Source organism: Clytia hemisphaerica, unplaced genomic scaffold (assembly GCF_902728285.1).
Source record: "Clytia hemisphaerica strain Z4C2 unplaced genomic scaffold, Clytia hemisphaerica genome assembly, whole genome shotgun sequence".
NCBI lineage: Eukaryota > Metazoa > Cnidaria > Hydrozoa > Leptothecata > Clytiidae > Clytia > Clytia hemisphaerica.
The window spans coordinates 92,552-118,002 of record NW_027104475.1 but is presented as its reverse complement, the minus strand read 5'-3'; the positions used below and the strand labels follow the sequence as shown (position 1 = coordinate 118,002).

Sequence of the window (25,451 nt, the reverse complement as noted above, 5' to 3'; positions counted from 1 at the left end):
AAATTCAAACGAAGAAAAGATAATCAATCTAGAAACATGTAATATTTACATTATGCGATTTTTTAACTAAAAAAAAAAATCTTGTCAATCAAGAAATCACTCCTAAAGAAGACATTCTCATCTTGCTCCCATAAAATTGAAATATATACCTTTCCCAAATCAGCTGCGCAAGAAAAGCTGCTCCTTACTTTTATCCCGACGTAGAAATTATAATGTTCTTTAAATACGAAAGTATTACCTTTTCTTTTTTGATGATTGTATTTTCGATAAATTCGGCATGAAAATTTGATATTTTCATGAAAAATCTTTTCGTTTCAATTTCAAGAAGAAAACTTTATATTTTCTTAAAATACAAACGAAGAAAATATAGTCAATCTAGAAACATGCAACATTTACTTTTTAATGAAAAACGACAAAAGGAATTACCCATCTTTTCGAAGCAAGAAATAATTAAAGATAACCTTTTTTCAAAAACTTAAAGAAAAAGAATCTTTTCTTAAAACTGTAAGGAAAATTCGATGTTTCCGCAATTTTACGTTCGAAAATATTAAGTTTTTAAAGACAAGAAACTGGAAAGACTTATATTTCATGCAGTGAAGGAAAATCCGTACCTAGAAACTTATATACGTATATATAATAAAAACCTTGTACAAACAAAACCTTTCCCTAATACCTACACCTCTACCTTCTTATATACCAAACACGTGAGATAAAATATATACAAATATTCATATACTTTTTGAAAACGTTTCACCTTACTTTTGCTAAAGCTTACAGAATTGCAATATGATATCTATAGAGGCATATCGTGTGTGTATAGGAAGTTTTGCTTTAACAGCTCAGAAAAATGTGAAAGGTATTTCTAAATCTATTAAAATTGGTTCTAACCTTTCAGATAATGCTTTTACTAAACTATTGAAACCAATCAGATTTTTAGCCCTTTTTGCACTTCTTTTCTTTGCAATTCCAAAGTCGTATGAGACAACCTTTTTTCAGACACACCTAGATTTTATCCATCTTTCAAAAAATGGTATTTTTTTTCAATATCCAAATGCAGCGTTTAATTCAGGAGATCCAAACCTTATTTTTCTCAAAGTTAATTATACCCTTCTATTATCAGGTGATATTGAACTAAACCCAGGTCCAAGAACAACTAAAGAAAACAAAAGTGATCAAGGGTCTACTACGTACATTGATTTTACAGACATGACCAATTATCAAGTATCTAAAGCTGTTTTAGGTTCCTTTAACCAGGCTAACATAGATTTATTTGGGCAAACCGCAGGAACACAATGTAGTGCAAATTCTTTGTATGCGATATTCTGGTCTCATTTTCGACGTGTTTCTATTTGGAAAACTACAGACCTAGATAGAATTTTAATTGAAGGTGATAGGTTGTATAAGTTGTTGAATACAAATAATTATTTATCTGTCGATGAAATGCCACGATTTATTGAAACTAACGGTATTATCACCGAACTTGACTTTTTAAATTTAGAGACTGGCGAAGCTAAACTAATTGATGACTACCCCATGCTTCAAATTCCACTGAGTACTACTCAAAGTCCTGAATTTAATACCTTAATGATTATTGGCGGTTTTACTATAGCTATTATGAAAAGGTCCCAATGTTTCTTTGTCTTTGATTCACACAGCCGGGACAGCCGTGGATTACTAGTTGAAAATGGAGATGGAGCTTCGTGCCTTTTAAAGTTTGATAATATTTTTGAACTTGAAAAATATGTTAAGTTTTTTTATTTAGAGTTTCGGGAAAAAGAATTTCAACATTTTCAAATCCAATTTATTCAAATTAATGAACCAAGTGAAGAGCTAAAAAGGATTCTTCAACTAAGTTATTCTCGATTTGTAAAGAAAAATTCCAGTGCGACACCTAAAAAACGTAAAAATAATTGTGCTGATGGAAATACTAGAAAGCGACAAAAAACACGTCAGCAAAGCAATCAAGCCTATTATGAACAAAACAAAGAAAAAATAAATGAAAAAAAAAAAGCCTATAATGAACAAAACAAAGAAAAAATAAATGAAAAAAATAAAGCCTATCATGAGCAAAACAAAGAAAAAATAAATGAAAAAAATAAAGCGTATCATGAACAAAACAAAGAAAAGATAAATGAAAAAAATAAAGCCTATAATGAACAAAACAAAGAAAAAATAAATGAAAAAAATAAAGCGTATCATGAACAAAACAAAGAAAAAATAAATGAAAAAAATAAAGCCTATCATGAACAAAACAAAGAAAAGATAAGTGAAAACAAAAAAGCTTATAATGAACAAAACAAAGAAAAGGTATGTGAAAACAAAAAAGCTTATATTGAAAAAAACAAAGAAAAGATAAGTGAAAATAAAAGAGTTTACTACAAAAGAAATAAGGACACTCTAAAAGAGAAGCAAAAAATTAATGCTCAAAAAAAAAATCTGCTAAGCAGTCTGATGACCCAGTGAAAAGATTTAAAAAAATTATATATGAAGGTCCTTTTTACATATGCGTTTCTTGCCACAGATGTCTATATCGACGTTCAGTTGCTAAATTTTCTCCTGAAAAATACAACATGCCAGAAGACGATTATTGTTTAGAAGTAATTTCTTTCGATGGGAAACTGTATATCTGCAGAACGTGCCACAATAAGCTCAAAAAAGATAATTTACCATGTCAGTCAGTTAAAAACAAACTAAGCCTTGATGAACTACCAACTGAATTCAGTACTCTTCGCAGACTTGAAAAGGTTTTAATTTCTCGTAGAATTTTATTTAAGAAAATTGCAATAATGCCAAAAGGTCAGTTTCCCAAGTTAAAAGGGTCAATTTGTAATGTTCCAATTGACATAGAAGATATTGCTAATACCCTGCCAAGAAAAACTAGTGATAATGGTCTTGTCATAGTTAAACTTAAAAGAAAATTAGAATATAAGGGACATGTAATTTTTGAGGCAATTAGGCCTGATTTTGTTCAGCAAATGTTAAATTATTTAAAAGATAACAATCCTCTTTATCAAGACATAGTGATTGATGTCAGTAACATTTCTGATGATGAAACTATGGTGGAAATAATACAGATGTTACTAACATTAATACAGCCAGCAATGATAACGAAGAAATTTCTGATGAGGGTAGCAGAACACAAAATGACACTTCAGTTTTAGAACTTGAGACGACAGCAAACCACTCGACGTGTTTCGCTCAAGTGCAAATGAAACAACTCTTATGTCCCATACTCCCACTGAAACAGAAATAGATAATGAAATTTTAACATTAGCACCTGGTCAAGGGAAAAAACCAATTTCTATTTTGAATGATGAAAATTGTGAAATGCTTGCCCATCCTCATTTGTTTCCCAAAGGTAAATTTGGATTCAACGTTCAACGCAATGTTAAATTGAGTCCCTCAAAGTACTTTAACCAACGATTATTGAACTATACTCAAAAATTTGCCTCTGATCCAGACTACATATTTTTTGCTAACTCTGTGATTCAACAAGTCTCTTTGACCAGTCAAATAAATGTTGCCATGAGAAAAGTTGCAGCCTCTAATTTAAATGCGGGAATGTTAAGTCAAAATTTCAAAGAAACAGTGAAACAATTTATTGCAAATGACAAAGCCTTTGCTTTTATGAGTACAGTTAAAGGAACTCCAGCATATTGGAAAAAATTTCAGCAAGAAGTTTTGGCAATGGTTAAACAATTAGGGCCACCAACTTTCTTTTTGACTTTAAGCTGTGCTGATCTAAGATGGAATGAATTGATCTCCATAATTTACAAACTCAAGGGTCAAAATGTTACTAACGAATTTATTGAGAATCTTTCTTATCATGAAAGGTGTGATTTGTTAAATAGCAATCCTGTTCTAGTAGCAAGGCATTTTCAATATAGAGTTGAAGTATTTTTTAAAGAAATTGTTTTAGATGGTCCACTTGGCAAAACAACTTATTATGCTATTCGGGTTGAATTTCAAGTACGTGGAAGCCCTCATATTCATTCTTTTCTTTGGATTTTGAATGCGCCAACATTAACTCCGGAAACAAAATCTGAATACGTAGAATTTGTTGATAAAATAATTAAAGTTTGTTTACCATCACAACAAGAAGATCCAGAATTGTTTAACCTTGTAAAAACCTATCAATTACATCGTCATTCGAAAACTTGTCGTAAATATAAAAATACGCCTTGTAGATTTCATTTCGGCAAATTTTTTTCTGAGAGAACTATTGTTTCAGAGCCTTTGCCACAAGAATTGCCACAAGAGCAAAAACGAACAATACTGTCACTGAGAAAAGAAGTATTAAGTAAAGTAAGGACATATATAAATGAAAATCTTAATCCAAGTAAAAGAAATTTTTTTAACCCAGATGCTGAAAATTTCAGTCCTGTTCCAACCATAGATGAAATACTTAATGAATTAGATATTCCCAAGAATGATTATGAATATGCTCTGTCAGTATCTGAAGATGATGATTTTCACCTATATTTGAAGCGTGATTCAAATGCGTGTTTTGTAAACAATTATTTTACTGAGGGTCTGAAAGCTTGGCAAGCAAATCTGGATATTCAGCCTGTATTTAATTATTACAAGGCTGTTACTTACATGTGTGCATATCTGTCGAAAACTGAAGATGAAGTGTCTCATGCTATGAACCAAGCTGTTCAAGAAGCATTCGAAAACGATTTAGATAAATATCAGCAAATGAAATCTATTGCGCATGCTTATGTTTCAAAACGGGAAGTATCGGTGCAAGAAGCTGTATATCTTAGCATGCCTGAATTATGGCTAAGAAAAGTATTTCCAGGTGTAACTTTTGCAAACACCAATGTACCAGAGAAAAGATTTAGAATGTGCCTTAGTGAAAATGAAATAAGTGAGCTTCCTGAAGATAGTACCTCGATATTCAAAAAGAATATGCTAGACCGATATTGTGATAGACCAACCAACAACTATGCTAATGGAATTTATGTGTCTGTTTCAAACATGTGTTATGCTGAATTTTTGAGGTTTTATAGTATCATGTATGTAGAGAATAAAGAAAATGATTGCCAGCCCAATGAACTTGTAGATGATCTAGTTGAATCAAATCATCCAACAAATGGGTACCCAAATATTGTTCCACTCTTGTCCAGTCGAGATAAACTAAAATGTCGTAAAGTTCCATTAGTACTCCGTCTTCATGAGCCAAATAGAAACAAGCACCCCGAAGATTATGCTCATCATCTGTTAATGTTATATTATCCTTTTCGTAATGAAAATGAGTTACTCTCTCAGGAACACAATTCTTACACACAGAAACTATTTGAACCAGGTGTTGTAGAAATGATTGAAAGGAACAGAGCTTTGATCCAACCATATTCTGGTTTAGTAGATGATGCATTAGTAAGGTTTAGAACTGACATCACGCTCAATATGAATGACTTTGAACAGCAGGAAAATGATGAAACAAATGCTGAGCTTGAAAGTAATACTGCAAATAATAATGATGAATCAGATGATGAAGCTAATGAAGACACAGTACCATTTAGGGCAGCAATACCAATGGAATCTATTTTGCTTCCTGATAATGAAATAAATACTCGTATAAGATCTCTTAATCCTCAACAGAGAGAAATTTTTGATGTAATACACAAATGGGAAGAAATTTTGTAAAAAACCTGTCTTCTAAAGATCCTAAAATTGTAGAGCCATTCCATATTTTCTTAACCGGTGGCGGAGGCGTGGGAAAAAGCCATTTACTTACAACAATTTATCACTCATTGTCTAAACTTTTAATGTACAGAGGAGGAGAACCTACTAAACAAAGGATTCTTGTGCTTGCCCCAACAGGTGTAGCAGCGATCAATGTCAATGGAACCACAATTCACACTGGTTTGATTATTCCTACAAAAAAGCTATTTCCCTTGAATGCTATGTCAAAACAAAATTTGCAAAAAAAACTTGCTTGCGTTGAGATTATAATGATAGATGAAATTTCCATGGTACCTAGTCGCTTATTTCGAAATATTGATTCAAGGTTACGTGAAATATTCAGTTCTGATAAACCTTTTGGTGGAAAATCGGTCTTACTTTGTGGTGATTTGTATCAACTCCCACCAATTTATAGAGATCCAATTTACAAAGCTGATTGTTCATCTATGCAAAGTATTGTCGGATTTGAATTATGGAGAAGTTTCCAAATGGCAGAATTGACTGAGGTCATGAGACAGAGAGATGATATAGATTTTGTAGATCTATTAAATCAAGTACGTTTAGGTGAACTTGATGAAGAAAAAGAAGAACTTTTAAAATCTAGATTCATTACAAAAGACAGTCCAGACTACCCTGCTAATATAACTCATATTTATGCAGAAAATAAGCCAGTAGATTTATACAATTTGCAAATGCTTGAAAAATTACCGACTGAAAAGCATCTATTCTGCACAAGATGAGGTACCAAAAAATCTGACAAGAAGTGATTTGAATTTTATTGAAAATGCTAAAGCAAGAGATACAGGTGGTCTAGCTCGTATTATTGAAATGAAAGTAGGTGCTCGTGTTTTGATATCAAAAAATATTGACATTGCTGATAGATTAGTCAATGGACAAGTTGGAACAGTTATGAGATTCAAATTTGATTGCAATAATAAAATATCTGGTTTCTATGTAAAACTTGATGATGTCACTGCAGGTAAAAAAGGATCCAATTTGGATAGTGTATGTAGAGAAAACAATTGGACTTTGATCGAAAGAGCAGAATCTACCTTTGCGACTAGAAAAAATAAGCAAAAGTCACCTATGGTTAGAAGAACTCAATTTCCACTGATACTATCGTATGCATGTACTAGTCACAAAGTCCAAGGGCTAACACTTCAATCAGCAGTCGTAAGCTTTGAATTATTTGGTCAAAGATATTTCAATGAAGGTCAAATGTATGTTAATTTGTCAAGGGTAACTGACATAAACGGACTATTCTTAATTGGTGAATATAGTAGAAATGCTATCAGAGTCAACACTGAAGCAGGGCTTGAATATGAACGTTTGAGAAGAAATTGTTGTTTGCAAAAGGTTCAAACTTTTTCATCTGTTTCTACCTCTCCCAAGCATTTAAATATCTCCCTTCTTAATATTCGCTCGATGAATAAACATGCTGTTGACCTAAAAAAATCTGAAAATTTAATGAACAGTGACTTGTTATGCCTTACTGAAACTCAGCTATCACCTACAAGTGATACTAGTGGAATTGATCAAACATTAAATGGTTTTAATATTGAGTATAACAACAATTCAATTAATCGCTTTCAAAACACTGCATGTTGCACAAATTCTTCAATTCAAATTTTAGAGTGTAATAAAGCAGCAGGTTACACATTGATAAAATTCAAAAAAGAGACGTTTAGTAGTCAACCTATTAGCCTTTTAATCTTGTACAGACCACCTAATTCTTCAAGAAACACTTTTCGTGAAGAACTATTGCAACTGACAAGTTATGATGATGTAGACATTATTGTGGGAGATTTCAATATTGATGCACTAGATCCAACAAATCAAGACCTAAACGAAATACTTTCTTCATTCAAAATGATAGTGAATGAACCAACTCATCTTGCTGGTGGCCTTCTGGACCATGTTTATATAAAAACAAGTTTTATTAGCCAGAGAGAAGTGAATTGCTTTATAAAGGATATTTATTTCTCCGACCATGATGGAATTTGTTTCACTATTGTGAGTGATTCTTAAATTGTTTGAACTGCTTGGACTGCTTGAACTGCTTGATATGGGGGGGTGTACAGTTTGGAGGTGGGATACATAAGGGATACAAAATTCTTCAAAAGTAAAGTTTCTAATATTCATTATAAAGTCGATTCAGTACATTTATAAATAAATAAATCACAGCTTATTCTGATGAATTTTGAATCCCTTACGTATCTATCTTAGAAAAAAAAATCAAAACTGACAATAAGGAATTTGTCTTAATAAGGTTTTTAGTGCCTTTAAAAGGAAAGAAACTTTCTTGTAAATTTTAATCTTTTGGATGGTTATGAATTTCTTTAAAACGTCACTTGTCACTTTTGAGTGGACACGATACTAGTTGCAAAAGACATTTTCCTCAGTCACATAATTTTTATAATTTTATGTACAGTATTTTAAAAATGTGGATTTTAAGATTTTTTTTTTATCAAATTGGAATATTAATTTTGTACATTCTTTATATATTTATAGTGCATTTTTTAGTTAAAGATTGAATTATGATATGCATTAACTTTTTAATTTTTTTTTTTTTAATTCTTTTTACACTTTTTATAGTATTTTTTAATCAACTCATCAATTTATACAAAATTTAGAGTTACAAAATTAACAAAATGAACAATACAAATAAAAACCCTTGGACTAAAACTGGACTGTTGGACTGGACTGGAATATTATTTGCGTGTTAATCGTTCTGCTGTAACTAAAATTGTATGCTTGGCTGGAGAAAATATATGGGCATTTGTATGATATGATGCTGGTAATTTGTTAATGGTTTTGTTGTAGTATTAATTCCTGTTACGTAATAGCGTTGGTAGAATGAGGCAACCTAAAAGTAAAGAAACAAAATTTTGATTCATTGGTAACTTGGAATAAACATTGATTTCACACCACCAAATTCAGCAACTCTAGATGCTACAAAAGTCACAAAAACAAGAGGTTAGTAAGACTTGATAAATTTTGAGAGAATACTACTCGAGTACTATACTTCAAAGTCACAATTTATGATTCTCTGCTTGAAAAAATTGACAAATAGGTATATTCTTAACAATGGTTGGTATTTTTACAGACAATTGGTATAAAATCTATTGAAGTGGTTATCAATTTCCGAAAAGAAGTAATTTATCACACGTTTTCTCTGAAAAGAAAATACAAATAAATACATCGGGGTTTGTAGTGCCTTTTCATTTTATATTTTACTCTGTTATTTTAGATATCAATCAACGATCAATTGTCATTTGGCTGTCATGACTCGTAAACAATTGTCACTGTGTTACTCCGAACTCAAAGTCGATGCTACAAAGTACATTCAGGTAATTTAATTAAACCTTACAAAACATTTAAAAACCTGAAGGCTTTTCTATTTTCTTACATAAGAAACTGTCACATTTGCCTACATTTGCTGAATGTCTCGATTCACCAAATAACTTAGAAAGTTTATATCATCAGCTTTTATTTTTATTTTTTGTTTTCTCTACTAGATTATATACGATCAACAGTAGTTTCATATTGTATTCGTTTCAATCAATCGGTATGCTGTTCATTGTCAAATTGTCGTCAAAGAAAAACCAACGACTGACGACCATTCAAATTTTGTTCATAATAGAGTTATTTGTTGCTGATTTTGAAATTCATAACGTTTCTTCGCTCAGTGAATGAAAGTGATCAAAATGATATCATAAGTGTTATCTATACTTGTCCATTAACCATTATTTCGTATTGCATTGTTTTGTTTTGCTTGATTATTGCAAAGATGTTGCTGGGATAAATATAATGAACTATTATTTGAAAAAAAACTATTTCTATTTGTAAAAGTAAATGATCAGTCTATGTGACCTGTCAATTGAATTTTTGATAGAATCTTTGTATAAGTTTATAACAGGACATATCTAAAATTTTGTGATTTGTCCCTAAATTTTTACTTTATCTTCAAAATGTTAAAAGTTGAATTTAAATGCTTTAGATACGGAGTGTTAATTTTCTATTCAATCTTACAACTAGGAGTTTTGAGTAACCTGTAGAAACATTTAGGCAAAGTCATTTCCCCCGGGGGGTACCTTGTCGACCGAGGGGGTGCTCCGCTGAGGTTCGAAAAATGGACCCTACGTGGGACTCGAAATTTGCGAAAAAAGTGACCCTGAATGGGACTGAAATTCCAAAATTTTCTCAAATGTCCTACTTTTTCCCAAAATTTTCCAAAAATAGGGAGGGACGAGGGACTGATTTTTCTATTCTGGTGTTTTTGCGACCCTACCTGGGACTCGTGGAGGTTAAAAAAGGTACCCTGACCAGCGGAGCACCCCCGTAACCCATCTTGCCCTAGTACCCCCCGGGTGATTTTCTAGCTCTATTAAGTTTTCCAATTTTGCTTGATTCTTTATGCATCTAGTCCTTCCTTCCATCGCAGCTATTTAACTTCTTTACAAACTATCCAACTAATAATCTAACTATATTGGCTGATATTTGATATTTGAAAAGAGCGATAAATTTCCATTCCGGAAAGTATAGGTTTCAAAGGGTTAGGATCAAGTGCGCAATCATTTGAAAAACGTTCAAATTCAAAATGGAGGCGGTGAAATGACTGTAGGAAGAGGGTAGGAAGAGGTATAAGGATTTGAGATTTCTTCAAGCTTTTTGACAGTTACAGTGCAGAATTTTGTGTTGGTGTTGAACCTTTTGAAGCTTTGACTGAGATAAAATGCAGTATACGAGCAACGACTTAATAAAATAGATGGACCAAGAACTTCATACAATGGGCTCTTCCAGAAAAAATCCGTTCATGGGGGGTGGAGGATATATTATTTTTTTCATGAATTACCCCTGGACATTTTGATTTTTAACCCCCTGGACACGGGTTATACCCCTGGACAAACATCAAATCAACCCCGTGGACACAAAAAATTACTCCTGGACATTGGAATTTACCCCCTGGACATTGCAATTTTTTGGTATTTTTTCAATACCCCTGGACAATTCATCCTCCACCCCCATGAACGGATTTTTTCTGGAAGAGCCCAATGGCTCTTAGAAATCTTTTGTTTTCTATTCATTTTGTATTCTTAGGACCCTTAGGGGGTCCTAATAAGGTCCGGGGGGGGTTGGAAAATTTTCGAAAAGGTAACAAGCGGGGGGGGGGGCGTTTATTTGGCACCTAAGAGTAAAAGTTTGACTTGAAATTAAGAACATATTCATAAAATTTAGGTCATGTGATCAATATCAACCAATAGCTAATCTTAAAAAAATGCTTTTGCACGCGGAATGACATTTTTGTGATGCAAAAAATCATTACATTTTTTATCATTCTTACCCGGATCATTTCAATAGGATACTGGCACAGATCTGTAAAGCCCGAAGGGCTAGATTTGCGGCTTTTATCGAAAAGTGAAGCCTAGGTTTGAAAGGATTTCCTACCAAAGTCACGTGACTAAAATATGCAATTTCACCGGTTTAAGAGATGTGAAATAGCGTTTGCCGCCTACTTTTTTTGATCTCGCGCTCCGAAAACAATTAAAATGCTAGATCCTATCCATCGGCACGAAATTTAAAAAGTCAAATTTTTGATTCACTTTTTTTTGCTGGAGAAAGCTTAAAGTTGCCTATCTAGCCCTTCGGGCTTTACAGATATCTGTGGATACTGGTCTATCTATTTTATTAGGTCGCTGATATGAGCTACCTTAAAGGAAGAATTGAAAATATGATCTCTTTTAAGGTGTTTTTGCATTATTTTGCTGTTTTTACGCCATTTTAAGGATAAATTTTCAGCAAACGCCAAATTAAATTCCCACCAAATTTAGTATTTTCGTCCATCCGCCAAAATTTCTTCCTTTAAGGTATGTTATGGCTAAGAAAAAAGCAGATAAATGTTCCTTTTCAAAGATATAACTTTTTACCTGAACTTGTTTAGTTTAAAAGTTATACCGGTTTGGGTAAAATGAGACCACTGAAAAAAACCACTGCCCGGCACTGTAGGGTAGCTGGATTTTTGCTAGTTCTTACAAGTCAAGGAGAGCATACATACTATAATAGAAAAGTTAATTGACTACAAAGAATCTTTTTGAACAAAAATAACTAATTATGAATAGATTTGGTTTAAAAGAAATCGTTACAGATGCCCTGCTAAAATGTCGTTCTCATATATAGGCCTATATATACAAAATAAAACTAAAAAAACTAGATTTCCAGAGTGCCAGCAAAATGCCAGGCCTTCTTAGACAACAAAATATAAACCTGAATAAAAAATATTAAAATAGTACTTACACCAAGATGCTAAAGTGTTTAATACTATATAATTTTAATAAAAACTTACTCAAACTTTAAAAATGACACAAAAATAACGTACCTAGCTTTAATACAGCATCAAGCAGCATGTCCAGCATGTCTGCAAAATGTTATATTGACTTATACATTTATAAAAAGAACACAAGAATGATAAACTTCAAAGCACAGAATGTAGCGAGAATGGGCCTTTGGGCCTAATGTGACTTAAATATATAGATAGATAGCACAGGCTAATGTTTCTGATGTCTTGGACTAGAGTACAAGAAAAATTTATTAAAGTTTTTTTTAAACGGTTTCCAGTGATCTGAAATTGAACCAAAAAATGTAAAAACCTAGACTCTAAAAGGAGCTAGACTTATTTGCATCATTTCAGAAGCAAATTAAAAACAAAAGAAAATGTTGGAATAATAGTTTTAAAGTCAATCTAGGAAGCACAGAACAACATTGTTCCGGCTGACAGCGAATTTTGATACTGAATCTTCCATCATAGCTGATTCAATTTCATCATCTGAATCATTAATTTCCATCTTTGAGATATAATCATCGAGTTGGTTTTGAAAAATGGTGACCTCTCTGTCATCGTCTAACATTATCTTGTAGCATCTTACAGTGTTTTTTGCAGTAAATTTAACTCTGTTTCCACAAGGACATTTATAATGGTTTGTCTTTGCCCCAGATATATCAATGCTGAATAATTTGCGGCATGTGCTTTTGTTGCATCTGATGCTTGTTCCAGATTTAAAGCACGACTCAATTGGAAAACTCAAGACTTCGCTCAACTTGTATTCTGCTGCTTTCTTTTGTACATTCGATTTGGATTGTTTGAAAACAGTGCTCTCTGTTGTACTTAAAATAAGTTGAGTTCCTCCAGCGATGGTAATTTGACGTACTGCTAGATTAAAGATATCATAAACACCATTAATGACTCCACGAACTTCAGGATTCCATATGGTGAGTGGTATACTACCACTATCATCATTAAAGTAAACATCAATGCGACTAGAATCATTTGTACGGGTTGCATAGCAGCTATCAAGACATACATAGCCAACAACAGAAACTATCTTTGAATCGTACCCTTCTGCAAGTATCTTCTGGCATGTCATTATGTTTGCGTTGGGATTCGATTGTTTTTGGTGTTTGAATTCTGCACTTGACAGTGTCGCCACATGACTTTTTCGATCTAATTGGATATCTGTTTTAGTGTTGTCAAAATAGTTTGCTTTGCACTTGTAGTTTTTTAACTTTACTGGTGATTTACTTGACGATGCTTCAACCATGGTATCACGAAAATCTTTATTGAATGACACACCCTGATGAACAGTTTTTTCTGTCTGAGCTTTGAAATTGAAGTAATCGATATTGCTTTTTCGAGCTTTCTTGAGAGGGCTAACGTCATGAACATACGACACAAGTTCTAAAAATGATTAAAACTTGTTTTTAGATTAATGCCCAGAAAAAAAAATGCACTATTAAAAGTAGTTAAGTTAAGAGCATTTTCTTATAAGAATATTTAAATTCACATCAAAACTTGAAGAAGCCTTCTGATGTTCATAGCCTTTTTCTATCCATTCTTTCATGTAATTAATTTGGATAAATTTTTATTTTTCGTAAAACCAAATTTAATCAACAAATATTTTAGCAACTGAGGAATAACTGGCTTGAAGAAGCAGATTTACATCTTACCTGGTTCTGGTCTGGGATTATTACTAGCCATGTTCTGATTGAAGATCAGGTGAAATACGTACAACTGTGCTTTTGCTTTTCTAATGATAAATACTCCCCCCCGTTTACTTTTATCGTTTTTTAATAACATAAGAACGACATTATTACCTACAATGCATTTTTTTAATTTTGTCGTTGAATAAAGCCTGGCTTACACATGCTAATTATGGCCCGGCATAACCTTTATAACCATGGCGTTAAGGAGGGTGGTCTTTTAATGGGAGTGGATGGAGGGCGGCGGAGGATTGACTTTCGCAGAGTGAAGGGCGGGCGGAAAAAGGGCGGTTCAAGGTGGTGGGCGGTAAAAAGTGAGCACTGAAAATGGAGAATAACGAGAAGAAAGCGCATCGTTTTAAGAAAAATTTCTCTAAACAAGAAATTTTTAATTAAAAAACTAAACAATTTGTTCAACAGTTCTGGACGCAAATTATTTTTTTCTGACCTTGCCAAATTTTGGCTTTGACTGAATAGCAGTCAGTTTTTACGTACCTCATTGGCCTTGCAGACAACTGACAAATGGACCAAGTCTACCAAAATACAGTTCCTGTTGAAATGTTATAAATATGAACTACGTTTGCAAAGATTTTGATGCAAATTGTGTTTTTCTGGAGTTTGCGCTTTGTGACTTAAAGTTTGTAGCTTGTTAGTTTAAAGTGTTATTGGAGTTTTATCAAGTAAAACAAAAAGTACAGTTTCTGTGTATATTTGATGGATATCTTTATTTTGGTTCTGACGTTTTGGCAATTTTCTTATTTATTTCTAATATAACACTTTGGTCAGATATGGATATTGTCTACATTCAACAGAAAAAATGTATCATAACTGACTGGAATGAAATTAACAAAAAGTTTAATTACACTGTTTCTCTTTTATTTTATAGTAATGAACTATAGCTTAATTGTTTGATGTCATAGAAACATTGCTACAATGCTAAAGAGAAGTATACTTTGAGCTTCTCGTGGGGGGGGGGGGTTGAAGGAGCTCTCAGGCTTGTTTTAAATAATTTTAAATCAAGTTATCAAATGTTTCACATTTTGTACATTATTCAACATTTTTAGTCTACTCTGTTTCAGTACATCTCTTACATCTGTTAACCCACTTATTAAAGCTATCTAGCTAAGCTCTATTGGCTGACCTTCCAGCCTCGGCTGGTTTATTTTGGTGTTAAAATATCTCCTTTATACGCAAATATGTTATTTTGAATCTGTCTCAAACCATCAAAAACATGCTCATTTTTTAATATAACCATCATTCTTTCAAAATAAACAAAAATCGTTTAATTCTGATAAATCTACAAGTCAGAATCCTCATTTTAATGACAACCTCCGTTTTGGGGGCCATATACTGTATATGAAATTTCTACAAACTAGATTCTTTAGATTATTTCGAAATTAGTAGAACTTGTAGAATTATGCTATGATTTTCATTTTTATATCTGAGACTCTTCAATCTAAGAACGTCATAAATGCGATTAAAAATTATTCCTTAAGCTAAAAAATACAGCTTATAAAACTTTGCCTCTAAATTTCGCACCCCCCCCCCCTAGACATTCGCACCCCCCCTCCCCCCCCCCCTAGACATTTCAAACCCCTCCCTTAACCAAGCCAAAAAAATTTCGCAACCCCCTAAGAAAAATCCTTGGCTTGTTCACGAATATTACTACTACTAGTATTCATCGGCCTTGAATTTTGCACGATCTGAAATTAACACGAATTTTTTTATTTTTCAAGGAAACAATGGGTGGCTTTAATTAAGGGGGTTTTTATTAACACGAAATTTTTCAATTGGGCACGATAATAAAATTATAATATGCTATTGGGATGATTTTTTTTCGGTAGAGTTGCAATGTAACCAGGGGTGGCAACTAAGCACAAAAAGAGTCAAGAAAATCATCAATTCTGAGGGCAATTAATAACAAGAGCCGCAAAGAAGCGGATAATTATTTCCTTTACAAATGTTAAAATGATAATTGATGTCCTCAAAAGATTTCAAAGTTTCATAAGATGATTGTAGGTTCAAAGCTACGGATCACGAAATATATCCAAGCTGAACCCGACTGAGAACAACAATGCAGTAATCAAATTGGCTGGAACTTTAATTTTCGTTAGGTGGACTTTAAATGGATTATAGTATTATACTAAACGTCACCCGGCGTCGCACCGCCAAGCAAAGTGTTGTTGAACTCATCAAAAGACCTGACTATATAATTATTATTTTAAAGCGCTGATTTCCAAAAATATTATATAGCCAAAAAGGGCAAATATTTAAAATGAAAGAATGACAAAAAGGAGAATATTTCAAAGTAAGAAAACCAAAGAAAATTTTATATATTTTCAAAATGAGGTGAAATATTTTGCATTATACTTTCATTTATAAAATATTGTAAAAAATGTAAAAATTTTAAGTAACTTTTGGAGTTTTTTGAAAAAATGTACGTGCCAAAAAGTAAAAATCTTTCAAAACAGGGAAACAATTCATAATTCCCTTAACAGAAGCCATTTTATGATTTCCAAAAGCATGCTGTAAAAGCAAAAAATGTCACATACTTGGAAACAATCATAATTTCCAAAAAAATGTCAGAAAATAAAATAAATTGTAATGCCAGGAAATCACTTGAGTTTTTTTCATTTTTTAAATGCATGTGGAAGAAAATGTCATGTTCACAACAAAAGCTTTCCACATTTTGAATGCACGTGTAAGAAAATCTCCAAATTTATCACAAAAGTTTCCATGATTTATTTTTAGCTAACCGCCTATCGCCCGATGGGATTACCAAATAACAAGTGTGTAACTTGCCGCGCGAGTGACGTCAAACGCTCCATCGTCTTGCCCCTACACTTTTTTTTTTATAAGAACCAGTAAATTTTTGTTGAGGCTCGGCTGTTCTTATTTTTTTGGCACTTCGAGCCTCAAATTGTTCTTATCCTTTTCTTATTTTTAGGGCAAATTTGGGGGTATTTTTGGGTTTGAACCCTAATTTCATTAATTTGGCCCTTATTTTACCTAAAACTCAGCAACTCCAGGCTCAGGATTGTTCTTAAATTGTTAAATTATTTTTTGGCATTTTTGAGCCTCATTGTTCTTATGAAATTGTTCTTATAAAAAAAAAAAAGTGTAATTTGTTCATCTTCGATCTAGACACTCGCGTGTATTTCACTACAAATCGTGTTTTCTTTTAATACATCGTTCATTAACTCAAATTAAATGACTTTGAAGGTTTGGTGAAATGGTGGCCAAGTTGCCGTTCCATGTTTTGTCGAGTGTTTTGTCAGATAGTCGTTAACGGAGCAGTTAACGGTAAGAAAATCTCCAAATTCACGACAAAAGTTTCCACGTTTAAAACGCACGTGGCAAAAGATCTCTAGATTCACAACTAAAGTTTTCCACGTTTTAAATGCACGCGGGGGGGGGGGGGTTGGGGGAGAAAATCTCCAAGTTCAAGAAAAATTTTAATTGTACATATGAGGTGAATTTAAATTATTTACATCCATATTCAATGCAATAAACCTTTCAAGAAGTATAACATAACATTCTTCATATTGGGGCCGTGGTGTTCCGGATCCGGTTATCAGCTTTAAAATTTGAAATTTATAACCGCAAAGAGTTTTCACTAACTGTCAGTTAATTCATTGTTGTAGATAAAAACACCAAGGGAAATTCAATCATTAACCAGTCAATTTTGCTCCATGTTTAAATTTTTAGCCATTGTTGCATTGTCGGCATTCAGCATTCGTTGGGTGCAAACTTTTTTCATATTGCAAGTATGTAATTTTTCAGGTATAACATGGTCAGATTTATTCACAGTCACATATTTATGTAAATATACAAGCAAAATTGAAGTTAGTTTGTTGTGAAAGTTGATAAAATGTCCTGTTTTTCCAAGGCCAAGAGATTGTATCATCTCTCACTCCAGCTCATTCCAAACCAACAGAACAGAATGTAAACGAAAGAAACGAATACAGAAACGAAAGGAATATTAAGAAAAGTTCACTATCGACCATTCTTTGTGACAGTCGTACAAAAATCATGATCCAATTCAACTCATCAAAGCATAAAAACCAAAGCAAAGAAAAGTAGCAAAAGAGCAAAATTTTTTGTAGTCACATTTGGCTAAAGCTTCAGATGCATCCGGCTGGACTTAGAATTTTTTTCAAGTTGAATAGTGACCAAAGGGGGTCTCGAACCGGGAACCAACAGGTTCCGGAACGAATGCCCTATCCACTAGGCCAAACCGGCTGCCGGAAATTCGTTATTTTGGGTTACTTATACGAAGGTCTTAGTACTATATATAAATAAGTCTGACTGACGAGTTAGGCTAACTGTTATGATCGCCATTACTCCGAAGAAGCCACCACACGTGTGCACCGCCGGCCGGGTGAGGGGTTAGGGATGTGCTTCGCCACCCTGGTGCAAATCCCTAACCCTATGCTACGCGCTACGCGCGTCGCGTAGTATACGCGCGCGCTCCGCGCGGCCGGATGCATCTGAAGCATTAGCCGAATCATTGTAGTCTATTTTCTGCCATCTTTGTTTTGACAGTTAGAAACAAAGCAGTATGGTCCGATCAACAATACGCTTCTGAAACGGCCGACGTTGCCCGATCGACAAGGAGAATAGAGCACCGTACGGATATTTACCACAGACTTTTCTTGAAAAAATGACGTCTATTGCCTCGAAAAAAGAACATCCTACTGTTTTTACCGCCGGAGATTAATTTAAAAAGAGACTCATGTAAAAACTCACGAAATTGTCCAAAACCGGCGTTAGACTTGGAGAAGGAGAAGGAGGAGAAGAAGAAAAATTACCGTTTTAACAAATATTTCCTATATAGATAGGAAATATTTAAAAAGGAAAGACTTTGGTACTGAATGGGAATTTAAATTTGAGCAAGCATAATAAATTGGTATGCGTAAAAATATATTTGATGGAAAATTGAAAATACTTAAAATAAATTACATAGTGAAGTTTTGAACGCAGGTTTTTTTTGTTCCTCTTCTTATTCGATTGTTGGGTCAACTATTTGTCGACTTGGTTACCTGCATAAGAGAAAAACACAATTTTGTTAAGAAACATCCAAAATGTAATCGAATTTCTTTTAAATTTGTACATTTTGCAGATGGGACAAGCTGGAGTTTTTACAGGCTCTCGTTTGATTTGGTTGGTCGTTAACCAGTAATAAAACAATTTTGTTACTTTTTCTAAAGAACGCGTTATTTTTATTATTTCAAATGACCAATTAGTGAAACATCTTATAAAAACTCCAGCTTGCAGATAGCGAATTTTCATCACAATACATTTTTTACTGATATGGTACTCTGTTGAGGCCGAAACGTTCGAAATAAAAATAAATTTCATAATGAACCAGAAGCAGCTTCTGTTATTAAATCTTTCACTCAAGATGTATGAAAGGATCGATTTATTTAATTAAAATGTAATTGATTAACTGGAAGTGACTTACAGTGAGTTTTGGAGTAGACGTGTAAGAAATACTTGTATTTCTGTGCCTCGTTCATATCGGCCAAGTTGTTCGTTTCAAGTTCCATGATAAAAGCATGAAGTTTCTCGAATTCGGACAATTCTTTGAAGTCTTTACTCAACGTTGCTTTGAGATGCTTGAATTCCACATCACTGGCAGCAAAAGATGCTCTAAGTTCTTCGAATTCCTCCGTCAATGTTTGGTCGATAGCTGGGTCCACAAAAAGTTCAGTGCATAAAGTGTGTTTTCCTGTTTTGAAGTAATTAAAAGAGGTTTAAAACCAACGAAGAGCGCTTTTTTAAACTTAGAATAATGCTATTATTCAGATTATTGTTACCCCTGTGTCACAGATCTACTGAGACCCAAGCCCCACCGGTTGGTTGGGGCCAAATTTGGCAAAAATTTCGTTCCCGGTGGGAAAACACCTGGAATTTCAGCCCCACTGTGAAAATGACCTTGATTTCATCCCCATTGGAAATTCAATCTTTAAAAATTGCACTCCAAAACCTTGGAATCTTTAGCCTCGGAACAATTGCTTATTGGAATTTCAATAGCAATTTTTGACCACACTGAGAAAAATGTGGCACCGGGGCTGTGAGACAGGGTGTATTGTTCTAATCTCCGTCTTGTTGAATGGATAGCTTAAACCGAAAGAAAAAAATGTACCTGATTTGACACGTCGGATTTTTTCTTTCAACTTTTCAGCATTGGTCAACATGACGGCTTCATTGTCGTTGACTTCAATCTTGAAAGCGATGAAGGAGTGACTGTTCTCCACTTTAGCGATGCATTCGTCGATTTGTGATTGCATACCGCTTATCCGGTAAATCATTCCGTTACCTTGACGTATGATGTGGTTGAAATCCTCTTCGCTTAATTTACCTGCAAAAAAAGGAATGTTCAAAATGGTTACGAGAAGGATTTTAAGATTACATTTATATTAAATTAGATTAGTTTTTAAATAAACAAGTCACCAGTCGCACCTTCAAGTTCGATGGCCATGGAGAAGGCTTCATGAAAGTCTTGGCTATCCATTTCAGCAGCAGCTTTCAAGGCTTTGAGGGCGGTCAAAGCAGCAGAAAGGTCCTCTTTCTTCTCAGCATCTATGGTTCAAAGAAAACGAAAGTGAAATACGAACCTTCATGTACAAAACTACTTTTTGATAAAAAGGAAATTATTTTTCTATAATCAAAACTCAACTACCCTGAGTATCAGAGGTTGAGTTTTCAAAGAACATATTAACCTCTGAGGACCAAGTAAAAAGATTTTATCGCGCATTTGTCAATCTAATCATTGTAGAAAGAATCAAAGACGAAGAGCAAATATTACCATATTAATGTCTAGCAGACTGTATCAGTATACATGTTTACTATTGACGAATTCTCCAGAAACTTCACAGTGTAATTGAAACAAGTTTTTTTCAAAAGAAATCTTCTACATGATCCCCAAATGTATAACAGTGATCACTAAACTATTAATTATGGTAATGTTACTTCAATGAAATCGAAATAATAGACTAATCTTTATGTTATGATTCTCTATCACTGACTTTTTTTAAAAAGCATTTATGACATTTTCAGTTGTGTTTTCAACGACGGGAATAAAAATCAACTTTGAACTTAATCCAAGATCTTGGATTGTCGTCATGGTTACTTTTCTTTGCGTTGATTGCGCGCTGAATATATGATTTCGGCATGTGCTTTTTACGGTAAAACTCGACATAAAAAAAACTTGACAGAAATGGATAATGTTGTAGAGAAATACCTTCGATGGCCAACTTTTGAAGGTTGAGCTTTTCTTTTCGAATGTGCATTCTCTTGGTGATGGAGTTGAGCCGTTTGACGAGGGCGTGTTTGACAGCAAATTGGACAGCAGCCACCATACCACTGGCACTGATATCCAATTTCAACAAACTCTTCTCATAATTGAAGCGTTCCACCTCATTTGCATAACATTCTTTATCACAGATAGATGTCAATAAATCTTTCAATGGAGGTATTTTCGTTGATTCGAAGGTCTCGAACATAGTTTTGTAGTCCATAAACTTCTTGATACAAGTTGCATCAAAAGCTTAAAGTGATCAAAAGAGAAAATTTCGTTTTTTTATGCTTTTAGAAAGGTCATGATAGCTGGTATGAAGAAATGGTATATAGAAATTTCAATTTTCAATGTTTGGGTTAAAGCTTGAGCTCATTTGAATAAATCGGGAAATTAGGTCCCACTGCATTAAAACTTTTTTTCAGGCGAACTCACTTTTGCATTTTGGTTTGAGGTCTTCGACACCTTCCCATAGCACGTGAAACTCGCCCTCAGCTGCTTGGAAGTCTTGTTCGTAACATAGCTTGTCTAATTTGCATTCGAAAGCATTTTTCACTTTGTTGTAGTGAACCATGAAGGCGTCGAAGGCTTTCTTTAGCGTTTCCAAATCATGGGTGAGATCCAATCGATCAGCTTTTGTTAAGATGTTTAAAAAGCCCCCTTCGGAAGCGAACCTGATGGTCATTTTCTTAAGATTATCGTTGATGAAAGTGCTGGCTTGTCCAATTACTTGAGCAATAATGGAGTATGTACTGTCGCCAGTTGGATTGATGTATGCTTGTAATTCAGCTTTCGTCCTCTCCACTACAAAGACAAATGGACGGGTTAACGATGTTTACATTCTCTCATTGGCATAAAATGGGAGAGAAACACCGAAAAGAAGATTCAAAATAGTTTTAATATAGAAAGAATAGCTAACAGGTTACAAGAAATATCGAGTCTGCGGAATGTACTAAAGACGGGAAACTTGGTAAGAAAAGATATACAAACTTGTGAGTGTATCATTGACGTCCCGGAGCATCTTCTTATCGTCAGCAGTGAATGCGTCCAACATGCCTTGAAACGTTTCAATTCCAGCCAGGATATCTACGCAAAAAGAGAAATGTAATGAAAGAAAACTTAATTGACACTTACTGATGACCATTTGGACATTGATTTGTTGTGAAAAAATATAAATGTTATCTTTAAAAAGAATTGGCGGTAAGAAAATATTCGGCGGGTTTGGATCAAGTTCCTGCCAAATTTAATTTATTTCATGTATTTTTCTGAATTCTAACTATTTAAGGGCTCAAAACAGTTCTTTATTCAAAACGATTTTGGCATAACATCTCTCAACCAAAAAATCAAATTTTCATTTATTCCAGCCATCACCAAATCAGATTCCCTCTGAAATTTTTTTCGAAGCAGGTATCATTCAACTATGGAACCCTTAGATCTAGTCATTTCTAAATTACAAAGTCCATGAAATATAGATTTTTTGGAATTTATCAAGGTATGAAACCCTTTTTCGGACTTGCTTTTTTACTATTTTGCATGGATCGCTACTTATGGAAATGCATTGGACAAAGTGTTGCACACTTACCCTCTTCGATTGTTGCCGCATCTAAAATAAGTAAATGGTGCACGGTTAGTATATTTGATTTGGAAACCCTCGGGACAATTTTATTAGAAAGTTAAAGTTTATCCAAAAATTAATAACACATTAGGAACAAATAAATTGATTGGTAATAATCAAAGTGTACATGATGCAGAAAGTCGATTAAGTTTTATTTCAAAAATGAATGAAGTGAAAAGAATCACCTCTTTCTTCTGGTTCGAACCCTTGTGCCGCCACTAAGGCCAAGTAGCCAACCAACAGTATCAATACTTTCTCCATTTTGATCATCTCTTGATATCAATTTCTTTTGCATAGTCGCTTTCACGTGTCGAACAATTTTATATCAAATGGCGAACCCAAGTGAAGGAGATTGAAGGTCTTTTCAATAACTTTATAAGGTCTTCATCCGCTCTCCTTTCCTTCATTTTCTTCACCAAACGTCACTGTTTCGTAATATTGATCACACCGGTTATCCATTTGCATAAGTCACACAGAAGAGATCTTCACTGTAATGGAGATTGTGTTGCAGGAAGCGGGTGAGCTTTTCATGTCAATAAACATCCAATGCATAAATGAAGAGGGGAACTGTTTACAATTATATAGGAGATGTTGCTCATTAAGAAAGCTTATCTATATCTGTATGCCGCTAATTAGCAAAACTTCTTTGATTTCTCATAGTCATAATCTCTTAATGATACCACAAAACAAAGTACTTTCCCTTATCTACAACTAATAAACTCATCGCTTTACGTTATGTAATGTAGAGTATTTTGACCGAGCCTGTCTTGTAATGTTCTTGTTGAAGCACTTGAAAAATCTTTAAAAAAACGAAAATAACCATGTATGACCTTCTATCGTTGATCATTTGAGGTAGTTTAAAAAAAGTGAATTTTCTGTTATTTGCAGGGGAAGAAAAGTACAGTACAGTAATTACCAAAACTACACCAGAGGATAACAGAAATTTTTCTACATGGTTCCGAGGGTATTTTGCCAATTTCACTAGAATTGTTGTCAGGGTTGGCTTTGTCTTTTATGTAGTCAAACTTTTGCTTCATTATTTTGTGATACATTTTCATACAAATAGTCCAGCTGAATTTTGAGTCAACATAGAAAAAAAGTTTGTAAAAGGTTTCTATATACTGTTTGAAAGATAATTTTATCAGCTTTCTAATGTGGGGTAGAGTCAACTTTTTTGTCATGGGGAAAAATTTTATGGACAAAAGAGTGACAGGTGGTAAAAATCAAAAATACCGAAAATGAGTTTTTAAGGCCAGGGCAAACCGATCCAACATTTCATCCAACATGCCTTTTTTCTGACGTTGGATGAAATGTTGGACCGGTTTGCGTCAATTCAAATTTTTGGAAAAAGATGAAAATTCAAAAAAAGAAGAAAAAAATCGTGTTGGACGGTGTTGGATGAAGTTTGATCGCCATCAAACATTTCATCCAACATTTGCGGCGAGATCAAAGAAGCTCTCTCATTGAATTGTGTAATTTTTCGTGTTGGATTGGTTTGGTGGTACTTTTTTCTTTATTTTTTTGAATTTCAACATTTCATCCGACACGACTTGGAAAAAAATGAATATTCAAAAAAATAAAGAAAAAAGTACCACCAAACCAATCCAACACGAAAAATTACACAATTCAATGAAAGAGCTTAAGTCAGGATTGAAACAAGATACAGCCTTCAAATTTTGTAGAAAGCTTCTAAATATGATACTAAAGGCCAGGGCAAACCGATCCAACATTACATCCAACATGCCTTTTTTCGATGTTGGATGAAATATTGGACCGGTTTGCGTCAATTCAAATTTTTGGATCGGTTTGCCCCGGCCTTGATTTTTGCTTCATCCAGTGCAAGTTTTTTCATCAAACATTTAATCCAACATTTGAAAATCATGTTGGATGAAATGTTGGATTGGTTTGCCCTGGCCTTAAATAATTAAGAAATTCAAAAAATGTCAAAATTGACGATGACGTCATCAAAAATGACAATTTTTCAACAAAAAATGTTTTTTTTCATTAAGATTTTTGAATAAAATTGTAGGGTTTCTAATATACCGTTGAATAGGTAATTTTATCAGCTTTCGAATTAGGCAGGGGTAGAGTCAATTTTTGACTCTACCCCGCATGCATTCGAAAGCTGATAAAATTATCTTTCCAACGGTATATAGAAACGTTCTATAAAAATTTTTCTAGGTTGACCCTATTTTTGATGAAATTCTACTAGACTAAAAATGAAACAACAGCAGAGGATGCAAAGTACAATTACAGTTGGCGTACAATTAAAATGAAAATCAACTAACCTATCAAGTAATTAGTTGGTAGATTATTAGCACTATGTTGAGACGGTTTTCTTTTTTTTGTTACATAAAGGCCCTTGCATCCTTTTGCAAAATACCAACAGGAAAAAATAAACTTTTGACACCACTTTGCCAATACTTCAATAATTTTTAATCATTATCAACTACTAAAATAGAAAAATAAAAAACTACAGATTATCGTAAGTGGGGAAAATTATTTTGGTTAATAATGTGACAGGATTTTTTTCTCCAATTTCTTACAAATGTAAAGAGTTTTTTTCAGAGAGAGACAAAATATGGATCATTACTAGATAAGGAAGTACGCCCATGATTTAGAGATTTTGTACCTCTCCCTGTTAGGCCATCGAATTATTACGAATTTGCTAACAATTAAAAGTTAGTAACCATTACTTTCAACATTTTCATTGGTCATTTCGTGTCACAGGGTGCAATCATGGTCGAAATCTATTGACAATCTATTAGGCTTATTTCCTCGTTTTTCGAAATTTGGAGTTCGGGCGAGAAAGTC

General features: G+C 33.6%; 3 protein-coding genes and 1 long non-coding RNA gene across 4 annotated transcripts; 2 read left to right on the top strand and 2 right to left on the bottom strand.

Moving 5' to 3' along the window:
- The first annotated feature begins 5,957 nt into the window (after nt 1–5,957).
- On the top strand, nt 5,958–6,428 carry LOC136821386 (uncharacterized). Its single transcript, XM_067077623.1, has one exon. The coding sequence runs from the start codon at nt 5,958–5,960 to the stop codon at nt 6,426–6,428; it is 471 nt and encodes a 156-aa protein (XP_066933724.1).
- Nucleotides 6,429–8,385: 1,957 nt separating this feature from the next.
- LOC136821396 (uncharacterized) lies at nt 8,386–9,454 on the top strand. Its single transcript, XR_010848729.1, has 3 exons — nt 8,386–8,664; nt 8,939–9,038; nt 9,207–9,454. It is a non-coding gene; the product is annotated as an uncharacterized lncRNA (long non-coding RNA).
- A 2,306-nt stretch (nt 9,455–11,760) lies between these two features.
- On the bottom strand, nt 11,761–13,743 carry LOC136821399 (uncharacterized). Its single transcript, XM_067077636.1, has 2 exons — nt 13,690–13,743; nt 11,761–13,420 (listed from the first exon to the last, which is right to left on the bottom strand). The coding sequence occupies exons 1-2, from the start codon at nt 13,718–13,720 to the stop codon at nt 12,423–12,425; spliced, it is 1,029 nt and encodes a 342-aa protein (XP_066933737.1). The 5' UTR covers nt 13,721–13,743; the 3' UTR covers nt 11,761–12,422.
- Nucleotides 13,744–18,628: 4,885 nt separating this feature from the next.
- Nucleotides 18,629–22,967, bottom strand: LOC136821405 (uncharacterized). Its single transcript, XM_067077640.1, has 9 exons — nt 22,823–22,967; nt 22,605–22,625; nt 22,013–22,108; nt 21,458–21,826; nt 20,969–21,274; nt 20,188–20,307; nt 19,871–20,086; nt 19,187–19,453; nt 18,629–18,764 (listed from the first exon to the last, which is right to left on the bottom strand). The coding sequence occupies exons 1-9, from the start codon at nt 22,905–22,907 to the stop codon at nt 18,745–18,747; spliced, it is 1,500 nt and encodes a 499-aa protein (XP_066933741.1). The 5' UTR covers nt 22,908–22,967; the 3' UTR covers nt 18,629–18,744.
- Between the last annotated feature and the right edge of the window lie 2,484 nt (nt 22,968–25,451).

What these genes read in the sequence shown, in the direction of transcription:
- LOC136821386 (XM_067077623.1), top strand. Translation starts at nt 5,958, where the DNA reads ATGATAGATGAAATTTCCATGGTACCTAGTCGCTTATTTCGAAATATT.
- LOC136821399 (XM_067077636.1), bottom strand. Translation starts at nt 13,720, where the DNA reads ATGGCTAGTAATAATCCCAGACCAGAACCAG. An exon ending in TAATCCCAGACCAGAACCAG is followed by an intron (nt 13,421 to 13,689) that starts GTAAGATGTAAA and finishes AATCATTTTTAG; the next exon opens with AACTTGTGTCGTATGTTCAT.
- LOC136821405 (XM_067077640.1), bottom strand. Translation starts at nt 22,907, where the DNA reads ATGATCAAAATGGAGAAAGTATTGATACTGTTGGTTGGCTACTTGGCC. An exon ending in CGTCAATGATACACTCACAA is followed by an intron (nt 21,827 to 22,012) that starts GTTTGTATATCT and finishes TTGTCTTTGTAG; the next exon opens with TGGAGAGGACGAAAGCTGAA. An exon ending in CGTCTACTCCAAAACTCACT is followed by an intron (nt 18,765 to 19,186) that starts GTAAGTCACTTC and finishes TCTCTTATGCAG; the next exon opens with GTAACCAAGTCGACAAATAG.